The sequence below is a fragment of the Convolutriloba macropyga genome, chromosome 12 (assembly GCF_964194025.1).
Source record: "Convolutriloba macropyga chromosome 12, txConMacr16.3, whole genome shotgun sequence".
Lineage (NCBI taxonomy): Eukaryota > Metazoa > Xenacoelomorpha > Acoela > Convolutidae > Convolutriloba > Convolutriloba macropyga.
The window spans coordinates 32,647,815-32,669,612 of NC_134479.1; the positions used below are offsets into that span (position 1 = coordinate 32,647,815).

The 21,798-nt window shown below is 33.7% G+C and overlaps 1 protein-coding gene across 1 annotated transcript in view; it reads left to right on the forward strand.

Moving 5' to 3' along the window:
* The window catches only part of LOC142350465 (uncharacterized), a 40,136-nt gene that overhangs the window by 12,117 nt on the left and 6,221 nt on the right, over positions 1-21,798 (forward strand). The window contains exons 3-5 of the mRNA XM_075402315.1: positions 10,936-11,061; positions 16,570-16,715; positions 21,457-21,461. Coding sequence (XP_075258430.1) covers positions 10,936-11,061; positions 16,570-16,715; positions 21,457-21,461 — 277 coding nt within the window. The remainder of the gene's footprint in view (positions 1-10,935; positions 11,062-16,569; positions 16,716-21,456; positions 21,462-21,798) is intronic.

Below are 21,798 nucleotides of genomic sequence, written 5' to 3' on the forward strand. Positions count from 1 at the left end.
ATATCCAAAATTGCCCATACTTTTTACTAAACAACTAAAACAACGATTATGAACCCCAAACTTCTACAAATGCCATAAAAAATTAAGGAATAGAAACGGCATTCAAAAACAAATTCAACAAAAAAAACTATAAAAACTAATTTTTTTAGTAGAGTTTTTTTATTAGTACAAGGAAACATAAAGCCAAATAAGGTTCCTTTGCAATTAGAGCAATGAAAAACTCGCAAAACAATGGGCAAGTTATAATAGGGTGGGTAAGACACTTGTGTAAGATTAAAAAAAGAATAACTGCAAAAAATGAGAAAAATGGTTAAAAATTTCTCAATTTTTCGGTCATTTTTCCTTAGGAAAAAATGATTTATACCAACAACACTTTAGTCAATCGGTATCTGACAATTCCTTAAGTAACAAGCTTCTATTCAAATCGCACCTAAAGCAGTAAAACAAAAAAAACAGGTAAAAAATCATTAAATTTCGTCTAAAAATAAGCAAAACTGATCAAAAACCTCCAAATTAGCATTAAACTCGAATTAACAACTTGAAACCTTCAATTCCAATCAAAACACACCTAAAATTAATACAATATCATAATCAAACCTCATAACCATCAAACAATGCAAAAAAAAAACTGCTTTTAAAAGCCGCACGTGAACAAAAAAATTTTCGCTCACTTAGAAAAAATTTTTCACACATCAATTTCTCGCTCTCACAAAAACAGCGGTATGAGCAAAAACCGCTCTCTTTTCGCTCCAATCTTCACTTTTGTTCAGCGCCAAAATCACTCCATATTTTTTCACGCGTTTCATTTCCCGCTTCAAAATTCACTCCAAAAATTGATTTAAAAAAAGGACTGCTCCAATACTCCTCTTCGAGTCGTAAAAACACAAGAAAGCGATAGCCTTTTCACTCCACTTCCTGTTTCGGTGGGACCAAGATCGCAACTCCAATTTGACTACTAAATTCATAAAAAAGTGTGAACCGACCTTTAAAAAAGACAGCGCACCAATACAATTCAATTTTGTCGAAATGTTAGAATGTGAGTAGTAAAAAATTAATCTAATTTTTATTTAGAGCTATATCGTTTGCCTCAAAGCCAACGGATAAGTTATTATAAAAATTCACCATTTTTTTCAATTTTCTGAATAAGGTTTTGAAATAGTGAAAAACAATATAAAAAATATTAGAATCTCACTATATAGTAACATCAAAGACGCTACTTGGTTCATTTTCAATTAACAGATATAGTTTAAGTATCTACAAGGTATAAATTTGAGATCAACTGTAGTCGAAAATGGATAAAACTCTCGGTCTATTGAAGCCTCAATTGATTGATGATCTTGGTTGAAAGCAGTTTCTTTCTTTTGATTGGCCTGTTTTTAAACTATTCTTTTTCTTCTTATTCAAAAAAAATGGCACTGAAGCGATTATTCATTTTTATTCCTAGAGGTTAAGATTCAAGTCAATAACACGCAAAAGTACTTTTAAAATTGTTACTATCGTCATAAAATTCGACCCAAAAGTGTAGAAGGAAATAATCTGCAATCTTTATGTTTTGGGTATTTTGGTTCTCTGTAGCTCCATGCAAAAACTGGCGCTTTCTTGTTGAAATGGAAACGCTTTGAATTAATTTTGATGAAAAACTATAACGTCAAAAAACTGGCGCTAATGGCTGTAATTTGCTTCTGTGATAACTACATTCAACACTTCCCTAAGAATCATAGGACTTTTTTACAGATTTTTATGTCAATCACTTAATTCGAATCTGTTGAGTTGTTTTAACATTAAACAGTTGCACTGTTTCAAATTGTCGACAATATAATAATATAATTTTCCGACAGTATTTAAACTATTTCAGCTCTCGAAACGTCCTCTGATCAGACAAAAGTGCGTTCGAAACGTCCCTGCTCAGACTAAAGTGCATTCGAAACGTCCTCTGATCAGACTATAAAATCCGCTCATTCTGACCATTCGTCTTTTCCAAATCTCCTCAATGCTGTGAAACATGCAATATCTCACTCAGGTGCTATAGTAACTCTGAATTCTTGCTTGTTTTTCGATTTAGATTTTTTAATTATTGCTTGCAACCACTTTTGATGTACCTTTTCTCCATTCACTCCTTGATTTTTTTCAATTAATTTTCATTTTTTTGCCATCTCAATTCAAAAATTAATTCTCCATTTTTTCAACTAATAATCGTCTCTGACGATAGGCAACTAATTTTTGTTACTTAATCTTATATGATTATATTATTTCTCTGATTTGACCGCAAACATGTCTGTTATAATTTTTAAAAGTTAAAAGCGGCAAAAAATCTACTCTGCAATTTTGCGATGATTGCGATGAGTTTTGCGATGATTATAGCTCACGTATATGCGAGGCATATAGCTCACGTATGCTTATATCCTTGAGCATAAATCCTAAAACTCACCAATCCTAAATTTTAGATGGGCAATTTAAAGGTTTCTGACAAACTAAGGCTGGGTTTTACTTATATTAAACCGTTTTTAGGTGGTTTGAAATAAAACACTCTACGAAACACTCTAAGAATTCTCATTGACTAAACAAAAAACTAGACCAGGAAGGGACCAATTAGAAAAAAAATCTCGGTACAAAAATCGAAAAACATTAAACATCAAAGACAAATTGTCGCAAAAAAAAACAAAAAAAACATAGCCGGAAGAATTCCGGAAACGACTCGAAGTGAAAATATATTCAACCGCAATCCAACTACTCATCAGAAAAAACTTGCCTCCACTGATTTATGATTTTCTCGAAACCAAACCATAAAACAAAAAATTAAAAACAAAAAATCAAATCTGTTAAAATATGAAAAAAACTGATCAAATTTTGTCATAACTTGAGATCCCGAAATAACTATCTCTGCCAAAATTACTTCATCAAAACAACTAGTACTTACTAAAACCACTTAAGTGAATGTTTTAAAAATACTTGAGGCCAAATTATGAAAAAAAAGCTCTTAAAAACAACTTGCACTAAAAAAACTGGAAAAAGTTAGTAAATTTAATATTACAAAAGCATATAAATCCAAAGAAAAAATCTTTTCAGCCAATAGGGCATCGAGATGCTCGCAAAACAAAAGACAAGTCATAATAGTTTATGATATTGTCTCAAAAAACAGAAAAAACCGAAAAACTGCAAAAAAATCAGAAAAATATTTCCAATGTTCGCCATTTTTTGTCATATTTCTCAGCAAAAAATGATTCATATCCAAAATTGCCCATACTTTTTACTAAACAACTAAAACAACGATTATGAACCCCAAACCTCTACAAATGCCATAAAAAATTAAGGAATAGAAACGGCATTCAAAACAAATTCAACAAAAAAAACTATAAAAACTAATTTTTTTAGTAGAGTTTTTTTATTAGTACAAGGAAACATAAAGCCAAATAAGGTTCCTTTGCAATTAGAGCAATGAAAAACTCGCAAAACAATGGGCAAGTTATAATAGGGTGGGTAAGACACTTGTGTAAGATTAAAAAAAGAATAACTGCAAAAAATGAGAAAAATGGTTAAAAATTTCTCAATTTTTCGGTCATTTTTCCTTAGGAAAAAATGATTTATACCAACAACACTTTAGTCAATCGGTATCTGACAATTCCTTAAGTAACAAGCTTCTATTCAAATCGCACCTAAAGCAGTAAAACAAAAAAAAACAGGTAAAAAATCATTAAATTTCGTCTAAAAATAAGCAAAACTGATCAAAAACCTCCAAATTAGCATTAAACTCGAATTAACAACTTGAAACCTTCAATTCCAATCAAAACACACCTAAAATTAATACAATATCATAATCAAACCTCATAACCATCAAAAAATGCAAAAAAAAACTGCTTTTAAAAGCCGCACGTGAACAAAAAAATTTTCGCTCACTTAGAAAAAATTTTTCACACATCAATTTCTCGCTGTCACAAAAACAGCGGTATGAGCAAAAACCGCTCTCTTTTCGCTCCAATCTTCACTTTTGTTCAGCGCCAAAATCACTCCAAATTTTTTCACGCGTTTCATTTCCCGCTTCAAAATTCACTCCAAAAATTGATTTAAAAAAAGGACTGCTCCAATACTCCTCTTCGAGTCGTAAAAACACAAGAAAGCGATAGCCTTTTCACTCCACTTCCTGTTTCGGTGGGACCAAGATCGCAACTCCAATTTGACTACTAAATTCATAAAAAAGTGTGAACCGACCTTTAAAAAAGACAGCGCACCAATACAATTCAATTTCGTCGAAATGTTAGAATGTGAGTAGTAAAAAATTAATCTAATTTTTATTTAGATCTATATCGTTTGCCTCAAAGCCACCGGATAAATTATTATAAAAATTCAACATTTTTTTCAATTTTCTGAATAAGGTTTTGAAATAGTGAAAAACAATATAAAAAATATTAGAATCTCACTATATAGTAACATCAAAGACGCTACTTGGTTCATTTTCAATTAACAGATATAGTTTAAGTATCTACAAGGTATAATTTTGAGATCAACTGTAGTCGAAAATGGATAAAACTCTCGGTCTAAAGAAGCCTCAATTGATTGATGATCTTGGTTGAAAGCAGTTTCCTTTCTTTTGATTGGCCTGTTTTTAAACTATTCTTTTTCTTCTTATTCAAAAAAAAATGGCACTGAAGCGATTATTCATTTTTATTCCTAGAGGTTAAGATTCAAGTCAATAACACCCAAAAGTACTTTTAAAATTGTTACTATCGTCATAAAATTCGACCCAAAAGTGTAGAAGGAAACAATCTGCAATCTTTATGTTTTGGGTATTTTGGTTCTCTGTAGCTCCATGCAAAAACTGGCGCTTTCTTGTTGAAATGGAAACGCTTTGAATTAATTTTGATGAAAAACTATAACGTCAAAAAACTGGCGCTATTGGCTGTAATTGCTTCTGTGATAACTACATTAAACACTTCCCTAAGAATCATAGGACTTTTTCACAGATTTTTATGTCAATCACTTAATTCGAATCTGTTGAGTTGTTTTAACATTAAACAGTTGCACTGTTTCAAATTGTCAACATATAATAATATAATTTTCCGACAGTATTTAAACTATTTCAGCTCTCGAAACGTCCTCTGATCAGACAAAAGTGCGTTCGAAACGTCCCTGCTCAGACTAAAGTGCATTCGAAACGTCCTCTGATCAGACTATAAAATCCGCTCATTCTGACCATTCCTCTTATTTCTTGCATTTTTTCCGCTCAAATTCCGCTCATTTCTTGCATTTTTTTCCCGCTCAAATTCCGCTCATTTCTTGCATTTTTTATTCCGCTCAAATTCCGCTCATTTCTTGCATTTTTTCCCGCTAAAATTCCGCTCATTCCGGTCAAAATATGTAAGGGCTTTGAGCGGATTTTGCTAAACTGTCGCTCAAATTCCGCTCATTTCTTGCATTTTTTTCCGCTCATTCCTCGGCCCGGGTCTGTTTTTAGTCAAAAACATTAAAAAAATACAGTAGTCTCCTAAGCATCAAATTCCTTTTATTTTGATAACATGCTTACGAGAATGATGATGAACTTTTATGCATTTTCCCATTTATTAAACCTGCTCGCTTTTCATTTCCGACAAAAAAAATTAAAAACGTAACTCAGTATGTGTTTTCTGAACTCAATTTTCTTCCACTTTAATAAAAGTTAATCATCAGAGCCGCACTTGAACAAAAAAATTTTCGCTCACTTAGAAAAACTTTTTCACACATCAATTTCTCGCTCTCTCAAAAACAGCGGTATGAGCAAAAACCGCTCTCTTTTCGCTCCGCTCTTCACTTTTGTTCAGCGCCAAAATCACTCCAAATTTTTTCACGCGTTTCATTTCCCGCTTCAAAATTCACTCCAAAAATTGATTTAAAAAAGAGACTGCTCCAATTCTCCTCTTCGAGTCGTAAAAACACAAGAAAGCGATAGCCTTTTCACTCCACTTCCTGTTTCGGCGGGACCAAGGTCGCAACTCCAATTTGACTACAAAATTCATAAAAAAGTGTGAACCGACCTTTAAAAAAGACAGCGCACCAATACAATTCAATTTCGTCAAAATGTTAGAATGTGAGTAGTAAAAAATTAATCTAATTTTTATTTAGATCTATATCGTTTGCCTTAAAGCCACCGGATAAGTTATTAAAAAAATTCACCATTTTTTTCAATTTTCTGAATAAGGTTTTGAAATAGTGAAAAACAATATAAAAAATATTAGAATCTCACTATATAGTAACATCAAAGACGCTACTTGGTTCATTTTCAATTAACAGATATAGTTTAAGTATCTACAATATATAATTTTGAGATCAACTGTAGTCGAAAATGGTTAAAACTCTCGGTCTGTTGAAGCCTCAATTGATTGATGATCTTGGTTGAAAGCAGTTTCCTTTCTTTTTGATTGGCCTGTTTTTAAACTATTTTTTTCTTATTCAAAAAAAAACTGGCACAGAAGCGATTATTCATTTTTATACCTAGAGGTTAAGATTCAAGTCAATAACACCCAAAAATATTTTCAAAAAATTGTTACTATCGTCATAAAATTCGACCCAAAAGTGTAGAAGGAAACATTCTGCAATCTTTATGTTTTGGGTATTTTGGTTATCTGTAGCTCCATGCAAAAACTGGCGCTTTTTTGTTGAAATGGAAACGCTTTGAATTAATTTTGATGAAAAACTATAACGTCAAAAAACTGGCGCTATTGGTTGTAATTTGCTTCTGTGATAACTACATTCAACACTTCCCTAAGAATCATAGGACTTTTTTACAGATTTTTTTGTCAATCACTTAATTCGAATCTGTTGAATTGTTTTAACATTAAACTGTTGCACTGTTTCAAATTGTCAACAATATAATAACATAATTTTCCGACAGTATTTAAACTATTTCAGCTCTCGAAACGTCCTCTGATCAGACAAAAGTGCGTTCGAAACGTCCCTGCTCAGACTAAAGTGCGTTCGAAACGTCCTCTGATCAGACTATAAAATCCGCTCATTCTGACCATTCCTCTTATTTCTTGCATTTTTTTCCGCTCAAATTCCGCTCAAAAATCCGCTCATTCCGACAATTCCTCTTATTTCTTGCATTTTTTCCGCTCAAATTCCGCTATTTCTTGCATTTTTTTATTCCGATCAAATTCCGCTCATTTCTTGCATTTTTTATTCCGCTCAACTTCTGCTCATTTCTTGCATTTTTTCCCGCTCAAATTCCGCTCATTCCGGTCAAAATATGTAAGGGCTTTGAGCGGATTTTGCTAAAGTGTCCGCTCAAGTTCCGCTCATTTCTTGCATTTTTTTCCGCTCATTCCTCGGCCCGGGTCTGTTTTTAGTCAAAAACATTAAAAAAATACAGTAGTCTCCTAAACATCAAATTCCTTTTATTTTAATAACATGCTTACGAGAATGATGATGAACTTTTATGCATTTTCCCATTTATTAAATCTGCTCGCTTTTCATTTCCGACAAAAAAAAATTAAAAACGTATCTCAGTATGTGTTTTCTGAACTCAATTTTCTTCCACTTTAGTAAAAGTTAATCATCAGAACCAATTTTCACTGATTCCATGCTTATAGACCTATCACTCAATGAGTTCTGATTGGACTGGACATTTTGTGAGGAATCTTAGGATATTAAATTATATCCTATTTAAACCGATATTTTCCGTACTTCGCATATTGAAATTGCAACCAAGCAATCCAGTTATCCACACCGCAATAACATCCTGATCACCAGCCTGATCTCATTTTTTGTTAATTAACTTTAGTCTCCACGCTTATTGGGTGAGACAATTATTGAAATTACTTGTTGCATTTTCATTTCATTGTTGACCAGATAGAGACCTGCAACTCACCTCTCTTTGGATAAGTTACTGTCAACACATTCAGGGATCTCATTGGGCTCTAGCAAGTATCATGCAGTTCTTTGGATAGCGATTACAAAAATTGACTGTGTTATATTGATAAATGCAACTGACAGACCTTCAGAAAGAAAGCGTCCTTTGTCAGATATAATGGTCAATCACTTCAGCGTCTCCTTGAAAGTCTGGGAGAAACACCAAGAACTTCAATAGCATGTGGAACAGAGTGAATGCCTCTTTCAGAACATTTGCGTTCATGTACGCTATACGTCCACACGCCTGCTGCTTTTAGAGCTTGACCAGAACTCAAAGCCGCATTTGCGATCAATTTGGTTGGCGACGATGAAGTCATAGTCGCGTCCAAAGCCACCGTCCTACTTGCTTGCAAGGATGGAAGATAGATGTTGCATTGCCGTGAGTTGCTGTCGGTTATATGGTTCGATTTTTCCACTACCGAGGCCAAATTGGCCTCAGAGCGAACAAAAACAAATTTAATGCAAAATATTTTATGCCTGGCTATTGCATACCATTGCCCGTGACACGAAACAACCAAGGTCACCATGAACCTTCAGTATTCCAAATTTGATGTACGGACACTCCACTCTGCATTATAAACAGGTTTGTCTAATCTGTACTCTGCGCTAACTCAAAATTCCTTTGCAGTCAAATGAAGACCGAGAGCGGGTATTGGCGGTGCTGATATCCATACTACCGAGGAATATTGAGAAAATTTTTAAAATCTAGCTATTTCGAGATTTCTCTTGCTTTTCGGTAAGTGAATAATTCATAGTGAATTCTTGAAACCTTCAATCGTCACGAACTTCTTGAATTTTCCTCTGATGGAGTGCAGACCAGTCTAACGAATTCAGCTAGTATATTTCTCCAGGAAAATTTTGTCACGCTTTGGTCTTTGACCAGTGATACACAAAACGAATTCGTTAAGCTTCATTATGGAGATAACAGAAGCAGATTTAAACTGGTCTAGACGCTGCCGAACACCTAAACTAATAAACTGATAGACAGAACCACCCGGAGCAATGACAATTCACTAAAACGGTACCCAGAATGTTTTCAATAACTTCCCGTAGCTTATCACCAAATTTCTGAGACTTTTTGAACAATTTTGTCGGAGTGGTACAACTGAGCAAATAAATCATTTTTGGTGACCGTAGACAGTGACCTAAGGTTCCTAAGGAGATTTGTGGGTCGTCGAAGTTGTCAATTTTGTACGAGACAACGCAAAATTTTTCTAATTATAACGGTACTCTTCAATTTATCGTGTAAATTAATTGCGAACTAAGGCCAATGGTACTCACTTTTTTCAACAGTTTCATCTCCGGAAATCAGGTTACATATGATTTCGTGAATAACTACAGCCATAAAAATTTACCTTGAAAAGAACTGATAAAATATTGCAAATGGAGTTTGCAAAATGGTAAGTATTGTTCGTAATCTCCGTACATTAGATCCGTGCACTTGTTGTCAAGTAGACTGTGATGAAAAAATAATTTTCTCCATTTTTTCTCCGAGCAATAACCATCCTATCAGTTATAGAAATATTAATATTTTTTTCTTGATAATTTAAAACTGATTAAATTCTATGAACCGTGATACTATTTCATTTGCGTCATCTAAAAAATGAATCGATGAAAAAAGCCAAGTTGTTTGTTATGTACCAATACTTCCAATTTTGCAGTTGTTCACCAAATGTATTGATCAGGATAGTTTTTCGCAAAGTGACCATTTTTCCCGAGAACCTCAGTTCTCATAAAATGGTTCTAAATCCTCAGAATTCTTAGTACTCAAATTCAATTTCACTAAGACTATTAATTTGGCTGCATTTCATTAGAACCTCAGTCAACTATTGGCTTTGAAAACAAAATTTTTGAAGCAATTATTTTGAGCTAAGAAATCAATCACAAAAATTTGATTTAAAGAACAAATTTTCGCATAGCACCCTTCAATTTACTAAATACCTTTCTAACAAAAAACTTTGTGGATAATTTTGTCAACAAAATTGCGCCTTTTTCTGTCTTCGTTCAGTTGCTGTAAAGTTTATGATATACTAGTTTCTATACACAAAAATGAAATTTAAGGACCGTTGATAACTTAAATTTATATCATAATACTATTTTTTTACTCAAATCATTCACACTTCTCTGGACTACTATAATCAATATCTGGAGAAGTTGAATTGACTGGTTTCATCATTACTGATTTTTGTTGACGAAATGAGGTTAGATCTCATTTTTAAAAAACTGAATCGTTTCTTTTCTTTGTAGTTGAATTTTACTGGTTGTAGCAGTTTGACTGGACGCACTCTTTAATAGTCTTTAAAAAGAAAAGTTTCCACTTTTTCTGTTTGTGTGTGTGAAGATTTATTTCTGCCCTACGGTAACCTGTATATATCTCTAAAATTAAAAGCGTGTCTTTTGATGACGGTTTTTGAGTTTTTTGCGAACATTTATTTTGCAATAGTAGCAAGTCTACCACCTCCGTTGCCGGTGCTCGTCAAAACTGGCTATGTTGAAACAAAAAAATGTGAAAAAAAATCGTTTTTTCAACAGTCTTGGAAATTATTACGAGATATGAAGAAGAAAGGAACCTGCGATCTTCCCGGAGGTCGGTGGCAGAGCAAATCAGCGGTGAATTAGAATAGACATTCTGTTTTTTAGGATTGCCAGTACTCTTCAATTTATCGTGTAAAATAATTGCCAACTAAAGTCAATAGTTCTCACATTTTTCATCAGTTATTAAATGTTTTTTTCTAATACTTCTAATTTTTTTACGGATCTGGTTAATTTTACCAACTAAATTTTCTGTTGTCACATCTGATTTTTTTGCGGAAAGAACGTTGAATATTCTGAATATTTGAAGAAACTTAAAATATTCTGGAGATTCAATGTTTCAGGACTGAATTAAGTTTTTACACTTGAAATGTACTAGCTCAGCGCTGAAATGCTCTGAGAGTCAAGTCCGGATTGGTATAACTGAACTGTATGGCCACGTTTTGATTTTCTTAAATAAAGAATTTCCAAGACGAAGTGTTTTGTATCAGAAAAGGGTAAATAAAAAGTAAAAAAAATGTTTAGGCAAATCCTTGCGACGGGTGATGAAAAACGTCAGTGAGCAATTCCCGATGGTGAAGACACTTCAACTGCACAACATGAAACTTCGCTTTGGAGAACTAGACGCTGAGAGTCGCGAAGTCATCAGATGTAAGAGCAGAACGATTCTAATTCTGAATCCAGTGAAACAAATTTTGAAACACCCCAATAAGTCGTCGCGATATGTTTCTTATAGAAAAGTCAAGGTCTACACGATTTTGCAAGAGGTTGCATCTGTTTCAAGAAAATAGACATATAAAAATATAGTAGTTTTTGACGAAATGTGGACTAGAACTGGCCATGAACAATGTATCCAAGTCTCGTTTCAATGGGAAGGTTAAAGGTTAAAGATAAATGTTGATAAATATCTGGAAAGAACTTGCATTTTTGTTAAAAAGATATGGACGTGCTATAATTATCTATGGATAATAATAACTAACGATGATTCATTTTTATCAACCAATCATATTTATTTAAAAAAATAGCATCTGCATTCATGTGAGCTAACTTCAATCGATAAATATGGGCTGATTTTTTGAATAATTAGAGTGCGTATTGTAACAATTTTTGGAAAAAAAACATATTAAAAAGTCATAGAAATTTGTTATCAAACAATTGTAAGCCTATCAATTTTGTATAACTTTTTTCCATCTATGACATTAAGATCCATAGGAGGAAAGTTCTGGGTTGACACCTTTTGGTCTACCGGAAGTCGCTTTGTTTATTAACTTCGTTGTTATTAAAAGCAGCCTCCGCTGCTCAGCCGGCTATTATAGCGCACCTATTTTTTTTTACAATTCAAAAAATTTGAATTGTATTGGGGAGCTGTCTTTTTTTAAGATCTAAGGAGTAGAGATTTTAGTCACGCCGAAACATGAAGCGAAGAGAAAAATCGCGTGTTTATTGCGGTGTGAAATTTTTTCACTCTAATTTTAAAGTAGAGTGAGGAAACAGTGTTTGAACAAAAATGAGCTTTCTCGATAGTGGTTTTTTGTTCCCATGCGGAAATTTCACTTTCATTTTTTACTGTTTTCTTTTTCGATTTTTTGGATTAATTTTTTTCCAAATGCTTTTCCCATTTCACTCATAGTCCATTCTAGGCCTATTTTTGTTAATTTAATGAACTCCCCGAATTGTACGTCAGGACTTGTCCTGCCATGTTTTTTTTTACTTCGTCGAATAAAAACTTTCCATCTTACCTTAGGTGACAGCTTGTTCAACATTCTGCATGAATTCTTTGACTTCTCTAGGCTAGTTTCAATGTTCTTTCATTCTGCTAAAAGGTGTTTTCAGGCAGCAGTTGCTCAGCAAAGCAAGTCAAAATGAACAGAGTCAGTGTCAAAAATAGAAACGGGATAAACTCATAAAACCCAATTTTTGATGGCCGTTACTCGAACTTTGTTCTTAGTTACCATCTGTAATGCATATTAGTATTGATACTAGGCCCTATGTGGTCTCATTGCGAAACAGAAGTATGCTCAGCTTCAAAATGACATCAAAATAGTTCGCATTTTTAAATTGTTTGTACGAAAATCACTTTTTCACTAGTTTTTCTCTCTTCTTTCAATTTCAATCCTGATCTTGGCCATGGTAACGGCGGCTATTTTCTGGCAATCTGACGGCTATGTTTATTATTGGCAGTAGTCTCACTCTCTAGCAAATCAGCCAAGGAAAACTGGAGACAATAAGCAAGAAGTGTAATGGCAAACTGTTATCACTGATTACTCGCATGCTATTCAGAAGGCGCTTTTCTCTGTGTATATGTAATGAAAATCTCATTTCTCGAGATCATGTGATCCAAAGTACCCCTGATTTAACTACTCTGCACTTTTTCCGGATTGAAAACTTGAACAGTTGTTGCCTGATAACTATAAAAATTGTCCGTGAAGAGTAAATGTTTTTTAAGAGAACTGAATCCCATGTTTTGTCGCAAAACGAGCACTTTGGTATTTTAGTTGAAAAAGATTTTAATCACGCAGCAGAACGGTTAACGAAAACATTGAAAAAATGTGCAGGTTTAATTGTCTGCTGAATATATTTGTTATTGATTACAGAATTGCTTATTAAAACTGACGACACTATGAAAAAGAACAATAAGAAAAGCGCATCTTCCTTTTCTCCATCTGTTTATATGTTTTTCTTTATAACAATAAAATAAAATGTTTTCTGTTGCCAGTTACAGTTCATCCATAGATACAAAGGTTTACACTTCCACCAATATCAAAGAGCCAAAAAACTAAACCAGTGAGAGCACTATCCGATCTACTGATCTGTTTGAAATTGTCTTTTGAGGAGGACAAACACTAAGCTACAATTTTCTCAGCTGACGAAAAAGTAAACAAATTACAGATCTTCAAAACACCGGAAAAAGAAGTCTTTTGTAAAAACTTAATATGAAATAAAACTTCAAAATGACAAAAACACACAAAAAAAAATTTTAGGCACACATTCAATAAAACATTTTTTCAATTCATACATAAATCTTATTGGATAATCTCTCTTATGAAAATTATCTAGTTGGTTGTGCGCAAACTCATTTTGGTGGGTTATTATGAAATTTTTTACAGTATCAATGAAAATTTTATCCAAGCATAAGAAGCGTTCAAATGTTTTCTGTTTTTGCTAATAATACTATTTTGAAAATATGTCATTACTATCAATAGATTTTACCCATTTCTTGTTTGACGTTAACGTCAAAATTTCTTGAGCAATGACAATAATTTGATTTTCTAGAATTTGCGTTGTTTTTCCACAAGGTTTCAAGTAACAGTTTGAAAGATGCAATTCTGAATAGATCTTGTATTTCTCTCATAGATGTGATACTGACTTGTCTTCTTTTAAAAAATATTTTAATGATTACAGCTGAAACAGTTTGTGGCGTTTTGCGTAGAAGTCAAATGCTTTCAGTTCTCAAGATTTAGGCTGACTCTGTTCTGCTAATCTTAAGTGTTAATTAACATGCTCACTGAATTTACCAATATATTTAGTGACAATTTATCTTCCAACTTTCTATTGAATTCTGTAGGGAATCAGTCAGGGTTCGTTTCATCAAACCTAACCTTGTTATTTAGGGATCAAAGTTGTTCAAACCAAATTTTTTCAAAAACGCTATTGATTCATGAAGAACTATTTAAAACACTGACAGCTAAATGCGCTTTTTAACATTTTATATTAGTTGTTGCGGACGTAACCTCAACATAGCTCAAAAGGATAGTTAAAGATGATTAGCTGCAAAAAACTTGAATTTATGTCCCACGATGCTAGCATATGGTTGCCAGAACATGTCCAGTCGAGGTCAATCATATGGTATGGGTTCTCAAAGGCGTAATCCAGAGTGGTATTTGGCCTCTGGGAAGAGTGGAAGAAGTGTTTTATGGAAGAGATTAGTTGAAGTGAAAATGGCTTACGGAACTTTTTTTCGCCCTGTCTCCGGACTCGCTCGTGTTTTTGCGGATTAACTATCTTTTGTATAAATTTTTTCGCACTCCAGTTTAGGCAAAGGGAGTTGCATATAATTTTATTCAATTTATTTGTGTTTATGGTTTCCACCTGGAATCGGAAACAATTTTTTTTGTTGGATTTATTCTTGTTTTACCTTCTTGATCTTGTTGTCCCCGTGTAGCATGTTTCGAATGCAAACTCAAGATGGCTAAATAAAGACGTTATCGATGATTTGCCGCAAAAAAACTTGACTTTATGTCCCGCAATGCTAGCGTATAGTTACCAAAACAAGGGAGTCAAAATCTTGAAATTTAACTTTTCAACTCTAGAAATATGTTTTCGTTACATTGGTGTTAAAAAACCAACTGCATATTTCTGTATGTTTCAAAAAAAATGCGTTTTTAAGACTACATGCGACTAACAGAAGAAGGAAAAACTTCCGACAGAGAAAAATATGTGCGTAAATTGCTTCGTTTGTTCAAAGTTATCTGAATAAAAAAGCCAGTTTAAGCATGTGATAATACGACTCTCACTTATTGCCCTACAAAAAGAGTTCAATTAAGTCTTTCAATTTGATTAACTTTTTTCTTGATGTTTTAGCAAGTTACGCTTCTGGAATTAGCAGATTCCGAAAAACAAACTTGCAGCCTTATTTTCTACTCTAGAAAATAGCCATGGGTCAAAGACACAAGAACAGTCCAATCTTTTCCGTTTGTTCCTACCTCCCCCAGACGCACGTGCCATATTTTTACATAATGATTTACTATGTAATATGGCGTGTGATCTGTTACTGGGGTTGCATAACGTACTGGGTGGGGGCACAAACGGAAAAGATCCGAACAATCTATAGATAGTTGTTTGTTGAATTTTTAATATCTATTTTGTCCCCCCTTTCGTCTCCCCTATTTCATTATCTATAAAAAGCACGCCTTGGGGCCTTTAAAGTTATATACCCACTAAGCGTGGGGGCAGAAAAAATCCAATTTTCTCACAGATTTTTGGCGTTCAAGTCATTGTTTTGCACCGCCACGATCAACACTGCTCAAAAAAGATCTCATTTTACGAGAAATTACAGTTCCATGAAAAATTGAGCACATTAAAAAATTAAGCTTCTCTAAATGACAGGCCTTTTCTAACATGATGTGGCCAGGGATTTGATCGACCTTTGTTTCGGTGTTCTTTGGGTAATTAGAGCCAGTTATATCCCGGGTCGAGGTTTGGCGGTAAATTTTTGTAAGAAATGCGGTGAAATGCGGTGAAAAAAATAATTTATTAGTGCATCTTTTTGCGGTGAATGCGGTGAATGCGGTGAATCTCGGTGAATTATTTATTTTCACCGCGTTTTCAGTATCCTTACAAAAAAAATCATCCCCACAACCTCTGACCTCCTGCATGCCTTCCACTGCTTAGTCCACTGCGCCAACTGTTACTAACATCCTTGAAATTTCTTGTGAATTTAAATCAGGTTGAGTAAACTGTGGAAATCCTATGCGGTGAATTTTTGTACGAAATGCGGTGAATTTTTGTAAGAAATGCGGTGAAATGTCGTGAAATATTTTTATTCACCGTATTCACGGCTTTCACCGCATTTCTTACATTATTTTGCCACAAAAGTTGATGCGGTGAATTTTTGTAAGAAATGCGGTGAATTTTTGTAAGAAATGAGGTGAATTTTGCGGTGATTTTTTGTAAGAAATGCGGTGAAATGCGGTGAAATATTTATTTTCACCGCATTCAGCGCAATCACCGCATTTCCTACAAAAGTTCACCGCATTCACCGCATTTCTTACAAAAATTTACCCAAAAACCTCGACCCGGGATGTCTGCTGAGGAGGGGGATAGGGGAGGGGAGCAATAGGGGAGCAAACTATTTAACTATAACATAGATCAAATTCGAATATAAAAATATTGCAACAATTTAACTTTAATCTTTTTCTTCAAATTTATATTCATTTTGTATTAATTTAATCAATTGAGAACAGACTTATTTTGCGATCTTTCATGTGCGCGAAGTAACGAAAACTCGGCGATCTAGCTATCAACTAAACTAAAAAATCGACTTAGTAAGATTACAAGATACTTCTGTAAGCGTTCTTCATGTTGAAGATATTCAACATTTTCAATGAAACGGAGTATCAAACAAGAAAAAATAGTCTATTAAAGAATTGTTTGTTTTAGTTCCGCATTTAGAGAGACTGGATATATCTGGCAATGATATCTCAACTATTTTGGTATTGAATCTCATCTTCGAGTGGTGGAAACTCAAACAATTAGTTATCAATAATACCACTATCACCAAAGTTCAGCTAAATGACATCAAGCAGGTTAGTACCAAAGTCCAACTCAATTCTACCTTAATCTAAATGTTATGTTTATCGTCAGTAAAAGTTATAACATATATAAGTTATTTTTATTTTTAGGAAGAAAAGCAATCAGAAGAAATTATATAATGTGATTCTTTAAGAAAATTAATTGATCTTTATAATCTGTGCTTAAATGATTTGAAGTATTTTTTGTTTCAAGTATAATTAACCATATGGTTATAATTTTAATTTAATTGTTGCAAAAAAAGTCTCCCGCTATTTTCACATACCTAGGACGATTTCGAAAAAGTCTAGAAAGGGTATAAAGCGAGCTCGTATGCTTTCACGACAATGATGCACGGCATTTTGCGTCTGCATAAAAGTTCCAGCCCCACTTATCCACATTTTTGACTTAATTGTCTACCAAACGAGGAGGAGATAGGCAACTTTCCAAAAACTAATTAGTGTTCAAAAATAATTAGTGTATGAATAAAATGGTTCTACTTCTTTTCACCCCTATTCATTTAACCCCCCATCATTTTACCCCGATTTATTCACCCCTCTATCATTTAACCCCTCTATCATTTCACCCCTCTACAATTTCATCCTGCCAAATAGCAGTCGACATTAAAGGCATGTTTTGTCATAATTAAGTGGATAAATTAATTCCACGTTCGGTTGTTATAGTTTCATATCAAGTCCCACGGGCCGCTAAGGCATGGCCAAATGATTATATTTTGCTGATTTAATAATCCTTATTTTATAGATAGATTAAAATCGGGGTGAAATGATAGAGGGGTTAAAAGATGGAGGGGTTAAATGTTACCGGGGTGAATAAATCGGGGTTAAATGATAGGGGGTTAAATGAATAGGGGTGAAAAAGCGGGACACCGAATAAAATAATTGTTTCGAACTCAAAACACTTAGTAATATAAATATTGCCACAATATATAGCCGAGGAGATCTGCCATCATTAAAACTACGATACAAGACAAACAAAAATTCAAAAAACGAAACCTAAATTTTTTCATAAAAAATCATAACAAAAAAGGTAAAACAGCGTCAAATGGAAACTAAACAAAACAAATTGATTTCAATTTCAATATAAAAAACGGGCTTAGTTTTTATTGGGAGTCCGTAGAAAGCAAACAAAATAGAAAAACGTCAAAGTTAAAAAATAGTTTAATATTGTTTAAAAGCACAGATTCTAATCGATATCAAGTCAAATCTTTAATTAGGTTGACATTATCTCAATGAAGACATTGCGACCTCTCCTTGTCCAGATTATGTCGAACCTCTATGAAAACAAACGACAAAGACAGGCGAGAAACAAAAAATTAATTAAATTTTGCGAGAAAACGGTTTTGAAACCATTAAAAACCTGATATATTCCGTAAAAAATACAATCAATTCTGTCTTCTTTGATCAGCAGTAAGGTGTTAAGTGTTATCTGAACACTGAGACAAGGTAACAAGTAGACAGAAAAAAAAGAAAAAAAGGACAAAAGTTAAAAAAGACATTTCTTTTCGATTAGACAAATTCTTTCAAAGTTACAAAAACATTAGAGATCATGGGAAAGCAATAAAGGGGTTCGATTATTTCTCCATAGAAAGCAATTGACATCTCTGAATATTCAGATTAGGTCATACGTCTACAAGAAAAACGACAAAAAAACAAAAAGTAAAAAAGCGAAAAACCGGCGTCGAGACCAATAAAACAGCAAGTAACACACAAAAAATTAATTTAAAAACTCAATTAAGTTGAATTGAGTTTTTCCAATGCAAAATAATGTGATATGCGACTTGTTGTTAATAAGACCAGGTAAAAAGTAGTAGACAAAATGAATAGCAAAATGCAATTCAAAGTCATGAAAAAATATAGCCATCAACTACAATCAGTAAATAAGTTTATCCAAAGGAAGCAGCTAAGAACTGATAATATACAGAATTTTACATAAGACGGAAAAAAACAGTTAAAAGGCTAAAGAATTTTATTAACTTCTGGTAGAAAATGTTGAAGGAGTTGAAAAATTTTTGCTCAAAAGCTATGTTGAGACTTTTTCTAAAACATCAATAATGTGATATCGGAACAGTCAATTACGTGAATATCAAAAAAGCCTCAAAAAAAGGAGTAATTCCAAAAATCATTTTTTTTCGCCAAAACCCGTATGATCAAAGTTGAAAAAGCATTACTTAAAAAACAGCAATAGATAAATTTTTTCAATCCAGAAAGACGGTGCAACCTGTTTGTACGGACCATGAAATACAAGTAAACCAAAAAAGGGAAAAGGGTGACAATGCTCATGAAATTCAATTCAAAACAATCATAAGCTTTTGACTACAAAACTAGATAGGTTTCCCTGAAATTATAAAAGAAGGCCAGTTGAACCTATAATTTTTAAAACTTGATTTGAAATATTTTGTTCTGTTATTAACATACCGAGAGCAAAATTTGCAAAAATATCATTAAAAGGTCGAGGAACTGATTTCTATCCAATTTATGTTTGGGCTTTAAAAATTATCCATTAGACCAAATTTGGCGTTGCTATTGCTGTTTGTTCTATAGGAACACTTAATTACTCCGATATTTATGAATTAAATTAACTTGTCAGAAAAAAACTATTGTATCAAAAAACAACAAATTATGCATTTTGGACTATTGAGTTATATTAGCGAAAAACCACGAATATTTTAATTCAAGACCACTCTCACAGAAACCACAAGTAAAATTAGCCCCATTTTGAGTTAACAAAGATCATGTCCACTTTTTTTAGGTGTGTTAAACCGGCCAATTTCAACAAAAACCGTTCTAAAAGAGCTTATTTTGGGTTAATTTTTTTGAAAAAAGACCGAAATTTGAGCCAAGAACTTGGATCAAGCAGTTCATCAAGACTAAAAACACTTTTGCTAAAAATTTTAACATAATTTGTGGCGTAATTGGCTAACAAAGTTGGGTATATACGGAGAGTGTGAACAAAAACAACGAAATTCATTAAATTGTTCATAAAAGGTTAAACCTCGATAACTCAACGAAAAAACCAAATTTAACAAAAATATTTTTAATTGTACGCTCTTCGCTTGACTGGCTTTCCAATTATATTATTCACAACCCTCTACAATGATTATATCGATCGGCCAAAATTGACTGAATAAAAGAAACACATTTGAGTATATTTCTTCCCCTACTAAATAGGGTCGGAACAAGTTTATGATTTACATGATTTGTTGGTATTAAAAAACGGATCATACAAACAATCAGTTTTTTCCAGAAAAGTTATGTTTTCATGCCGAAAGCTATTGCTTTTAAAAGCCTCAATAAACAATTAAAAATTTTGAGAAAAAGTAATGTTTTCTCTGATTTCGTACAAAGATTATACTAAGAAATGCGTTGTGACCTTCATGAGTTCATAGATGATGCTTCACGTATGAGCAATAAAAATTTTATAGTTTTTATTTTTGTAATGACTAATCCAAGTTGGCTCAACTACGACGCATAGGATTACCACTGTCGCCTTTATTTCTGCTGATGGATGGATTAATGTATTTTCTTGTTACGTAAATGTAATCTTTAAGTTAATTCAATTAAATGGCATTGGTTTATGAGATATTGCATTATATGATTAGCCTACTTTTTCCTCTAATACTCCAAAACCACGCAAGCTCTAATAAGATAATGTAATGTAGCAAAATTGATAATATCAAAAAGATAAGTTCAAAACATTTAAAGTTACTTGTTTTTGGTGTCCCGCTTTTTCACTCCTATTCATTTAACCCCAAAACATTTAACCCCGATTTATTCACCCCTGTATCATTTAACTCCTCTATCTTTAACCCCTCTATCATTTCACCCCGATTTTAATCTATCTATAAAATAAGGATTAGTAAGTTAGCAATATAATTATTTGGCCATGCCTCGCGGGCCACGGCCATGCCTCATCGGCCCGTGGGACTTAATATGAAACTACCACAACCGAACGTGGGATTAATTTATCCACCTAATTATGACAAAACATGTCTTTAATATCGACTGCTAATTGGCGGGATGAAATGATAGAGGGGTGAAATCAAAGAGGGGTTAAATGATGGAGGGGTGAATAAATCGGGGTTAAATGATAGGGGGTTAAATGAATAGGAGTGAAAAGAAGTAGAACCACTTATTTGTACAACTCGAAGAGGACTATTGAGACTCTACAGGTTTTTACGACTCGAAAAGGAGTATTGAGATTCTACAGGTTTTTTTCAGCAGAAAGCAAATTTGTTCATGACTTGAATTTTGACTTCTCTCTGTTCGCGCATTTTCCTCCGTTTTTGGTTGCTGACTTCTGTTTCCGAACATTGAACTTTAACAGTAGCTTTGTTTGTAATGTATAGTAATTAGGATCTGCTGGTAATGTTCAAGGTGAAGAGGTCATTTTGAGATTTTTTTGTTCCTATATAAGTCACCCCTAATTATCTAAACTACAATACAACCCCCCCCCCACCACCCACCTACCCCCCCACCCTGCCCACCTACCTCTACCCCCGCCTCAAGTTACCCCCCACCTAACCCTACCCTCCAAACTAAGCCCTCCTTTCATCTAACTACCCCCACCTCCCCCCCCCCCCCCTATTCCAGCAGTACCCACCTCTCCAACCTATCTACCCATCCACTTAGCTCCCCCGGCACCAAAAAATTTGTTGGCACTTTTAAAACACTTTAATGTGGTTTGTTGGGCTACTTTTGGTTTTTCTCTTGTCTATTTTGATGTTCTGATTTCGGTAAGGTTAGGTTAGAGATTATATAATGCACGACTAATTGAGTCGTTTCCGGTATTCTACCGGCTATGTTGTTATTTAGAAGAAAGCAGGTTTGTTCATGACTTGAATTTTGACTTCTTTCTGTTCGAGCATACCGTTTTGATTGTTGACTTCTGTTTTCGATCAGGACTTTAACAGTAGCTTTGTTTTAATGTATAGTAATTAGGTACTGCTGGTAATATTCATGGTGAAGAGGTCATTTTGCGATATTTTGTTCCTATATAAGTCACCTTTAATTATCTAAACTACACCGCACAAACCCCCCACCATCTATCTAACCCCCTCCCTTCTCCTAGCTACCCCCACCT